The 10825-nt window shown below is 48.3% G+C and overlaps 1 protein-coding gene across 1 annotated transcript in view; it reads right to left on the bottom strand.

Annotated features, from left to right (window-relative positions):
* Positions 1-5658: 5658 nt before the first annotated feature.
* LOC144607515 (uncharacterized) overlaps positions 5659-10825 on the bottom strand; it is a 30260-nt gene continuing 25093 nt past the window's right edge. The window contains exons 18-21 of the mRNA XM_078424416.1: positions 8807-8967; positions 6787-7066; positions 5828-5988; positions 5659-5687 (exon numbers count right to left, since the gene is read on the bottom strand). Coding sequence (XP_078280542.1) covers positions 5659-5687; positions 5828-5988; positions 6787-7066; positions 8807-8967 — 631 coding nt within the window. The remainder of the gene's footprint in view (positions 5688-5827; positions 5989-6786; positions 7067-8806; positions 8968-10825) is intronic.

Below are 10825 nucleotides of genomic sequence, written 5' to 3'. Positions count from 1 at the left end.
AATCTGGAGTATGGTGTGCAGTTCTGGTCGCCAAATTATAGGAAGGATGTCGACAAAATGGAGAGGGTACTGAGGCGATTTACTAGAATGTTGCCTGGGTTTCAGCACTTAGGCTACAGAGAGAGGTTGAACAGGTTGGGTCTTTATTCTTTGGAGCGTAGAAGGTTGAGGGGGGACTTGATAGAGGTTTTTAAAATGTTGAGAGGGACGGACAGAGTTGACGTGGGTAGGCTTTTCCCTTTGAGAGTGGGGAAGATTCCAACAAGGGGACATAGCTTCAGAATTGAGGGACAAAGGTTTAGGAGTAATATGAGGGGGAACTTCTTTACTCAGAGGGTTGTGGCTGTATGGAATGGGCTTCCGGTGGAAGTGGTGGAGGCTGGCTCGATTTTATTATTTAAGAGTAAATTGCAATAGGTATATGGATAGGAGGGGATTGGAGGGTTATGGTCTGAGTGCAGGTAGATGAGACTAGGTCAGGGAGAATGGTCGGCGTGGACTGGTAGGGCCGGACAGGCCTGTTTCCATGCTGTAGTTGTTATATGTTATATGTTATATGAAAGCGGGAACTGTGCATGAATTTTCGATGATCGGTCATGATCAAAGTGAATGGCGGAGCTGGCTCGAATGGCGCAATGGCCGAATCCTGCACCTATTCTCTACGTTTCCGTTTAATACCGTCGAATGCAGGCCTTCTATCAAGGTTTGGATCAGCAGTGTATTTCATTCATATTCGTATTGCTTTCGTGTAATGAAGTGAAGAGAGATGCATCGAAATCTCTTTGTGATATACAATCAAATCACTTTGTACACCAGTGCAATGGAGCCACTCGCTAGAGCAACGGGTAGAGTAAAATTAAAACAACAGATTGCATAATATGCTGTTACAGTATTATATCTACAGAGCTATAGAAAATAAGTCGTGGTAGCACGCTGAGGCAGGATAAAACATCGTGAATCCCCTACAACGCAAGGAAGGATCGTGCCGTGGTCTGATAATGGGGAGATACGCTTCAAGCGTGTTTTAATAGGTTTGTGTTTTGTTGGTGCCTGGCTGGTGTTCATGAGCATAAAGGCACTGGACGAAATGGATTATGGCGTGTGCACCGAGTATGACAAGTCTTTCAGGAACTGACAGGCTCCTGTTCGGACAAGGCGAAGGTCCAAGAATGGCGTGGAAACTAACAATGCGACAGAGCAGGTCGTTGACAGTGACGGTACGGGGTTTCAGTAAGGTGGTTATGCTGAGGTTCAACAGCAGGGGAATCGCTCAGCTATGCTGTGAGGAAGTGCACCACCAGAGCCTCAGCGGGCAGTTCAGCCTACCTTTTCCATGTAAGTACTCGAGTTCTGAACCAAATATCTCAACCTCGCACAGGGTCAAAATTTTATCCGCGCCTGGGATGATGACGTTCACATATCGACCGGAAGACCCAGCACAATTGAAGGTGAATGTCGTTCCAGAAACCGATTCCACGATTCCACAGCTGAAATTATGATGATTTAAAGGTGAGACGCCACTCTGTCGATCACGTGTATCAGGAAGCGCGCTACGGGTTATCACAGGTCTTTACGAGTAAACTGGCGACAGGTCACGGGGATATGTGGGGCTCCCACGTTACCTGCGGCATTGTATCAAATTACACGTGTTCCGAGCAGATTGCTCGGAGCAGAAGACGATCCCGATACATAGGTATCACAAAATGCTGGAGTAAATCAACAGGTCAGGCAATATCTCAGGACAGAAGGAATCAGTGGCGTTTCGGGTCGAGACCCTTCTTCAGACTGATGTCCGTGGGGGCGGACAAAGAAAGGATACAGGTGGAGACAGGAAGACAGAGGGAGAACTGGGAAGGGGAGGGGAAGAGAGGGACAGATGAACTATCTAAATTTGGAGAACTCAATGTTCATACCGCTGGGCTGCAAGCTGCCCAAGCGATATATGAGGTGCTGTTCCTCCAATTTCCGGTGGGCCTCACTATGGCACTAGAGGAGGCCCATGACAGAAAGTTCAGACTGCGAGTGGGAGGAGGAGTTGAAGTGCTCAGCCACCGGGAGATCAGGTTGGTTAAGGCTGACTGAGCGAAGTTGTGGAGCGAAACGATCGCTGAGCCTGTGTTTGGTCTCGCTGATAGAGAGACGTTGGCACCTAGAGCAGCGGCTACAATAGATGAGGTTGGAGGAGGTGCAGGTGAACCTCTGTCTCACCTGGAAAGACTGCTTGGGTCCTTGGATGGAGTTGAGGGGGGAGGTAAAGAGACAGGTGTTGCATCTCCTGCGGTTGCAGGGGAAAGTGCCCGGGGAGGGGGTGGTTTGGGTAGGAAGGGACGAGTGGACCAGGAAGTTACGGAGGGAACGGTCTCTGCTGAACGCAGAAAGGGGAGGCGATGGGAAGATGTGGCCAGTAGTGGGGTCCCGTTGGAGGTGACGGAAATGTTGGAGGATGATTTGTTGGATACGCTGGCTGATGGGGTGGAAGGTGTGGACGAGGGGGATTCTGTCCTTGTTACGAATTGGGGAGGGGGAGCAAGAGCGGAGCTGCGGGATGTATAGAAGGCCCTAATGAGAGCCTCGTCTATAACAGAACATTGAGTTTCCTGGTTCCCTGAAGAATGAGGACATCTCTGATGCCCTAGTGTGAAACACTTCATCCCGTGCGCAGATGAGGCGTAGACGGAGGAATTGAGAGTAGGGGATAGACTCCTTGCTGGAGACAACGTGGGAATATACAAAATGCTGGAGTAACTCAGCAGGCATCTGCAGTTATTTCCCGCTACTCTGATACATAGATAGCTTTGCGGCTCCGATCCGATCGCTGGGGTAAAGGAATATGTGACCTTTCGGATGGACACTTCTTCGGACTGAATACAATCTGAAGGAAGGTCTAGGCCCGGGACGTCAACTATTTCTTTTCTCCAGCAAATGGTGTCTGACCCGCGGAATTACTCCAGATTTCTGTGTGGATTTTCGGTATTAACCAAGACACGTATGTAGCATTGACTGGATATAGACTGTATGATCTCTTACTCATAAGCATTGGTTAATTGAACATTGTCACTGCTATCCGATTGTTCAATATTACATAACTTGAATTCACGTCGATTAGAGATCTATGTACCTCCTTTTATTAACCCCCATCGCTAAAGCGATGCGGCAGCAGCTTGTGCCATTGGATAAATGGATTACGCTCTGTAGCATTGCCTTACGGATTTGGACCAGAGCAGCACAATTTTAATTCTAACAGCAGTGAAACCATTCGTCACCTGCAACATCTCTATGTTTCCATTGCCCAGTAACAGTGGAATTTGGAGAAGAAGAAAGCTCAGGTGAGAAGACTCTGCGATTGCTTATGAAAACTTACAGTCGGTTGAAATTGCCATCGTACTCCAGGGAGTCCCCGACGCGGATCTCGGCTCCTTGGAGCTGGTCCGAGCAGCAGTCTACTCTGCTGGTGATCCTTACATCTGACACGTTGTAGCTTTCCTTTAAATCGATTCTCCACCAAGGGTTCTTGGATTTCCTGGTGCGTGCGCATGAACCATGCCTGAAGTCGCTGTCGCTGTTCCCGTCATTGGCTCGCTCAGCAGATGCCCCTTCATTCGTGCTGGACTGGGTCGGACTTGCTCCCAACGCCACGTTTTCTGTGGGTCGGAAAATAGTTATGTTGAGACTTCATCCGCAGGAGAATCGCTCAACTAAGATATGGGGCAGCGTACCACCAGAACCTTAGCGGGAAGCACAGCCTACCTTTTCCATGTAGGTACGGGAGTTCTGAACCAAATATCTGAACCTCGCACAGGGTCAAAATTTTATCTACGCCTGGGATGATGACGTTCACATATCGACCGACAGACCCACCACAATTGAAGGTAAATGACGTCCCAGAAACTGAATCGACGATTCCACAGCTGAAATTATGAACATGTAAAGGTTAGGCGCCACTCTGTCCATCATGTGGATCAGAAAGCGCGCTAAAGGTTATCGCTAAAGGGTGAACTGGTGACAGGTCCCAGTGATATCTGGGGATCCCACGTTATCTCAGGCATCGTAACCACTTGCACGATTTCCGAACAAATGGCTCGGAGGAGAGGACGATCCGGATTCGCATGTAGTCTTGCGGCTCGGACAGCATTTCTGGGTCAAATGAATATGTGACGGTTCGGGTCGAGAACTTTCTTCAGACTGAATACAATCTGAAGGAATGTCTAGATCCGAAACGTCACCTATTTATTTTCCCCAGCAATGGTGTCTGAACAGCGGAGTTCGTCCAGATTTATGTGTCTATCTTTGGTGTAAACCAGGATCTGCAGTTCCTTCCGACACGCTGGAAACATTGACTGGATGGAGACTGAATGATACCTCACTCATACGCATTGGTTACTTGAACATTGCCACTGCAATCCGATTGTTCAATATTACATAACTGGAATTCACTTCAATTTCAGATTAATGCACCTCCCTTTTAATAACCCCCATCGGTTAAGCGATACGGCGGCAGCTGGTGCCATCGGATAAGTGGACTACGGCTCTGTGTCATTGTCTTCCGCATCTGGAGCAGAGGAGCACCATTTTAATTTTTTTTGCAGAGAAACCATTGGTAACCTGCAGCATCTCTCTGTTTTACCCACTCGTGTTATCATTACCAGTTACAGTGGAACGTGTAGTGGAAGACATCCAAGGTGAATAGATTCGGCGATAGCTTATCAATACTTACAGTCTGTTGAAATTGCCATTGTACTCCAGTGAGTCCCCGATGCGGATCTCGGCACCTTGGAGCTGGTCCGAGCAGCAGTCTGCTCTGTTGGTGATTCTCACATCTGACACGTTGTAGCTTTCCTTTAGATCCATCCTCCACCAAGGGTTCTTGGATTTCTGGGTGCGCGCACATGAACCGTTGTTAAAGTTGCTGTCGCTGTTCCCGTCATTGGCCCGCTCCGCACCTGCCCCTTCATCCGTGCTGGACTGGGTCGGACTTGCTCCCGACGCCACGTTTTCTGTTGGGAGGGAAAGATCCCACTCAGCCGAAAGGCAAGATGTATTTAAGAGAGAATTAGATATAGCTCTCGGGGATTACGGATTCAAGGGATAATGGAGAAGGCAAGAACGTGTACTCATTTGGTACCATCAACCATGATCGTATTGAATGGCGCTGCTGGCTTGAATGGCGGAATGGACGTTTTTGCCTATTTTGGACGTTTCTATTAAATACGACGAATGTAGGCCTTATATCAAGGATTGCAGCATTGATATTCATATTGTTTTCGTGTGGTGAATTGAAGCAAGATGCATCAAAAACTCATCTTAATAATACACAATCAAATCATGATGTACATCAGTGCAATGGGGCCACACGCAAAAGCAACCGATAAAGTAGAATGAAATCAACATATTGTATAATATGGTGTTACAGTATTATATCTACTGATCTATAGAAAATGTCCAAGTACCGCACTGAGGAAGGTTAAAATATCTCGATTGCACTACTACTCAAGGGAGGTTCGTCCAGTAGTCTGGTAACGGGGTGATACGCTTCAATCGTATTTCAATAGGAGTGTATTTTGTTGGTGCCTTGCTACTGTTTATCAGTATACGGTATCCGGCCGAAATGGATGACGGCGCGTGCACCGAGTGTCACAAGTATTTCTTGAAAAGACAGGGTCATGTTCGGACAAGGCGAAGCTCCAAGACTGGTGAATAAACAAACAATGGCAAATAGCAGATCGTTGGCGGAGACGTTGCGGGGTTTCAGTAAGGTAGTTATACTCAGAATTCATCACCAGGAGAATCGCTCAACTAAGCCGTGGGGCAGAGTACCACCAGAGCCTACCTTTTCCATATAAGTACGGGAGTTCTGAACCAAATATCTCAACTTCGCACAGGGTCAAACGTTTATCCGCGCCTGGGATGATGATGTTCACATATCGACCGACAGATCCACCACAATTGAAGATGACTGGCCTCCCAGAAACTGAATCAACGATTCCACAGCTGAAATTATGAGGATGGAAAGGTAAGACGCCACTCTGCCGGTCATGCGGATCAGGAAGCGCGCTAATGGTTATCGCAGGCCTGTGCGGGTGAACTGTTGACAGTTCCCGGGGATAGGGGGGCAGCCACGTTACCTCGGGTATCGTATCGACTTGCACGTGTTCCGAAGAAATGTCTCGGAGGTGAGGACGATCCGGATAATGGGTAGTCTTGCAGCCCCGACAGCATCTCTGGTGCAACGGCATATGTGACGTTTGGCGTCGAGACACTACTTTAGACTGAATGCAATCTGAAGGAAGGTCTCGAACCGACACGTCACCCATTTCTTTTATCCAGCAATGGTGTCTGACCCACGGAGTTACTCCAGATTTTTGAGTCTATCTTTGGTTTAAAGCAGGATCTGCGGTTCATTCCCACACGTTGGAAGCATTCACTGGATAGAGTCTGCATGATCTCTCATTTATAGGCATTGGTTACATGAATATTACCACAGCAATCCGATTGTCCAATAACTTGATTTACCGTCAATTACACATTTGCGCACCGCCTTTTATTAACCCCCTAAAGCTATACGGCAGCAGCTCGTGCCATAGGATACGTGGACTACGACTCTGTACCATGTCTTCCGCATCTGGAGCAGAGGAGCCCAATTTTAATTTTATCTGCAGTGAAATCATTCGTAAAATGCAGCATCCCCCTGTTTTACCCACTCATGTTATCGTTGCCCCAGTAACAATGGAATTTGTAGAAGAAGACAGCGCAGATAAGTAGATTCAGCGATTGCTTAAGGATACTTACAGTCTGTTGAAATTGCCATCGTACTCCAGTGAGTCCCCAATGCGGATCTCGGCTCCTCGGAGCTGGTCCGAGCAGCAGTCTGCTCTGCTTGTGATTCTTACATCTGACACGTTGTAGCTTTCTTTTAGATCGACTCTCCACCAAGGGTTCATGGATTTCCTGGTGCGCGAGCATGAACCATGCCTGAAGTCGCTGTCGCTGTCCCCGTCATTGGCTCGCTGAGCCGCTGCCCCTTCATCCGTGCTGGACTGGGTCGGACTTGCTCCCAACGCCACGTTTTCTGTGGGGAGGGAAAAATCTTACTGACAAGAAAGGCAAGATGTATATAAGAGAGAGTGACACCTTGCTCTCAGGAATAAGTGATTCAAGGGATATGGGAGAAAACAGGAACGGGGTACTCATATTGGATGATCAGGCATGATCATATTGAATGGTGGTGTTGGCACGTATGGCGGAATGGCCTACTCCTGCACCGATTTTCTACCTGTCGATTTAATACCGACGAATGTAGGCCTTATCTCAAGGTTTGGATTAGCGGTCTATTTCATTGATATACGTGTTGGTTTCGTGTGGTGAAGTGAAGCGAGATGCTTTACAAACTCTGCTGAGTAATAGACAATCAAATCATATTGTATATCAGTGCAATGGAGCCACACGCAAGAGCAAAAGGTAAAGTAGAATTAAAACAACATATTACATATGTCACGTGGCGGCGCCTAACGGCAGCGGCTGACTAGCAGTCTGTCCGTCTTTTTTTCCCCTTTTTTTGTTGTGTGTCGGTGTTGGGATGGTTTTTATATATATTTTTTGGTTGTGTATGTGTGGCAGGGGGTGGTGGTGTGGGTGGGTGGGTGTGGGGGGGGGACTTTTCTCTTCCTCACGGCGCGGGGTGCGGCTCGGCTGCGGGGCCTAACTTCGCCCGCTGCGACTCGGCCGCTGGACTTGACATCCCGGTGCGGCTTGGCCGCAGGACTTTACATCCCGGTGCGGCTTGGCCGCTGGAATTAACAGTGCCCGGTGCAGCTCGGCTGCGGGGCTTAACATCGCCCGGTGCAGCTCGGCTGCGGGGCTTAACATCGCCCGGTGCAGCTCGGCTGCGGGGCTTAACATCGCCCGGTGCAGCTCGGTGCGGGACTTTTCACCGCTGGTGCGGCTCGGCTGCGGGACTTAACATCGCCGGTGCGGCTCGGCCGCGGGGCTTGACAACGCCCGGTGCAGCTCGGCTGCGGGGCTTTTCATCGCTGGTGCGGCTCGGCTGCGGACTTGACATCGCCCGGTGCGGCTCGACCACGGGACTTAGCTGCGCAAATCTTGGTCGCGGGCCTTTCATCGCCCGGTTCGGCCGCGAGACGTTTCAGCGCCCGGTGCGGGGACTGTGCGGGTCGGTCGGGGACGAGCTGTCTGTCCGTGGGCGTGGGGAAGAGAGTGGAAGTTTTGTTGCCTCCATCACAGTGAGGGGGTGTTTGGAGTCACTGTGATGGAAGTTTGTGTTGGGGTTATGTGTCTTGAGTTCTTTTTTTTTTTCTATGACTGCTATGTAGTCAAATAAAGCTCTGTTATACCTGTTATACATAATATGGCGACAGTATTATATCTATAGATCTATAGAAAATAAGTGGAAGTACCGCGCTGAGGCAGCTTAAAATATCGCGATTGCACTACAACTCAAGGGATGGTCGTTCAGTAGTCTTGTAACGGGGAGATTCGCTTCAAGCGTGTTTCAATAGGTGTGTATTTTGTTGGTGCCTAGCTAGTGTTGATCTTCATAAGTTTTCCGGACGAAATGGATGACGGTGGTTGCACCGAGTGTCACAAGTACTTAATGGACAGGCTTGTGTTCGGACAAGGCGAAGCTCCAAGACTGGCGAGTAAACTAACAATAGCAAATAGCAAATCGTTCGCGGAGACGGTATAGCGTCTCAGTATGGTAGTTACACTGAGACTTCATCACCAGGACAATCGCTCAACATAACCCGTGGGGCAGAGTACCACCAGACCCTCGGCGGGAAGTTCAGCCTACCTTTTCCATATAAGTACGGGAGTTCTGAACCAAATATCTCAACCTCGCAAAGGGTCAAAATTTTATCCGCGCCTGGGATGATGACGTTCACATATCGACCGACGGACCCCCCACAATTGAAGGTTAATGTCGTCGCAGAAACTGAATCAACGATCCCACAGCTGAAATTATGAACATTTAAAGGTTACACGCCACTCTGTCGATCATGTGGATCAGGAAGCGCGATAAATATTATCGCAGTCCTGTGCGGGTGAACTGGTGACAGGTTCTAGGGATATGTGGGGCTCCCACGTTACCTCCGGCATCGTAATCACTTGCACGTGTTCCGAACAAATGGCTCGGAGGAAAGGACGATCCGAATACATAGGTAGTCTTGCAGCTCCGACAGCTCTGGGGCAAAGACATATGTGGGGCAGCTCTGGGGCAAAGGCCCCCAAACAGTAGCCTCGACATAGGGTGCAAGTTGAATCAGGAGCTAAAATTGGCATGTCACAAATGTAATGCTGTGGTGGGCATGGGAGATTTCAACATGCAGGTAGACTGGGAAAATCAGGTTGGTAATGGACCCCAGGAAAGAGAGTTTGTGGAGTGCCTCCGAGATGGATTCTTAGAACAGCTTGTACTGGAGCCTACCAGGGAGAAAGCAATTCTGGATTTAGTGTTATGTAATGAACCTGACATGATAAGGGGACTCGAGGTAAATGAGCCATTAGGAGGCAGTGACCACAATATGATAAGTTTTACTCTACAAATAGAGAGGGAGAAGGGAAAATCGGAGGTGTCAGTATTACAGTATAGCAAAGGGGATTACAGAGGCATGAGGCAGGAGTTGGCCAAAATTGACTGCAAGGAGGCTCTAGCAGGGAAGACTATGGAACAGCAATGGCAGGTATTCCTGGGAATAATGCAGAAGTTGCAGGATCAATTTATCCTAAAGAGGAGGAAAGATTCAAGGGAAGTCAAGGACAACATAAAAATAAAAGGGAAGAAGTGTAACATAGCAAAGAAGAGTGGGAAGCCAGAGGATTGGGACTCTTTTAAAGAGCAACAGAAGATAACTAAAAAGGCAATACGGGGAGAAAAGATGAGGTACGAGGGTAAACTAGCCAATAATATAAAGGAGGATAGTAAAAGCTTTTTTAGGTATGTGAAGATGAAAAAAATAGTCAATGCAAATGCGGGTCCCTTGAAGACAGAAGCAGGGGAATCTATTATGGGGAACAACTGTGCATTGTTCCCTGAAGGTGGAATCTCATGTGGATAGGGTGGTGAAGAAGGCGTTTGGTATGCTTGCCTTTATAAATCAGAGCATCGAGTATAGAAGTTGGGATGTAATGTTGAAATTGTACAGGGCATTGGTGAGGCCGAATCTGGAGTATGGTGTGCAGTTCTGGTCGCCAAATTATAGGAAGGATGTCGACAAAATGGAGAGGGTACAGAGGAGATTTACTAGAATGTTGCCTGGGTTTCAGCACTTAGGCTACAGAGAGAGGTTGAACAGGTTGGGTCTTTATTCTTTGGAGCGTAGAAGGTTGAGGGGGGACTTGATAGAGGTTTTTTAAATGTTGAGAGGGACGGACAGAGTTGACGTGGGTAGGCTTTTCCCTTTGAGAGTGGGGAAGATTCCAACAAGGGGACATAGCTTCAGAATTGAGGGACAAAGGTTTAGGGGTAACATGAGGGGAAATTTCTTTACTCAGAGGGTTGTGGCTGTATGGAATGGACTTCCGGTGGAAGTGGTGGAGGCTGGCTCGATTTTATTATTTAAGAGTAAATTGGATAGGTATATGGATAGGAGGGGATTGGAGGGTTATGGTCTGAGTGCAGGTAGATGAGACTAGGTCAGGGAGAATGGTCGGCGTGGACTGGTAGGGCCGGACAGGCCTGTTTCCATGCTGTAGTTGTTATATGTTATATATGTTATAACAAGGAAATGGCAGAAGAGTTGAACCGGTACTTTGGATCTGTCTTCACTGAGGAGGATACAAACAATCTCCCAGATGTTGTAGTGGTCAGAGG

The sequence above is a fragment of the Rhinoraja longicauda genome, chromosome 2 (assembly GCF_053455715.1).
Source record: "Rhinoraja longicauda isolate Sanriku21f chromosome 2, sRhiLon1.1, whole genome shotgun sequence".
In the NCBI taxonomy this organism is placed as follows: Eukaryota; Metazoa; Chordata; class Chondrichthyes; order Rajiformes; family Arhynchobatidae; genus Rhinoraja; species Rhinoraja longicauda.
This window is presented reverse-complemented; position numbering and strand designations above follow the sequence as displayed.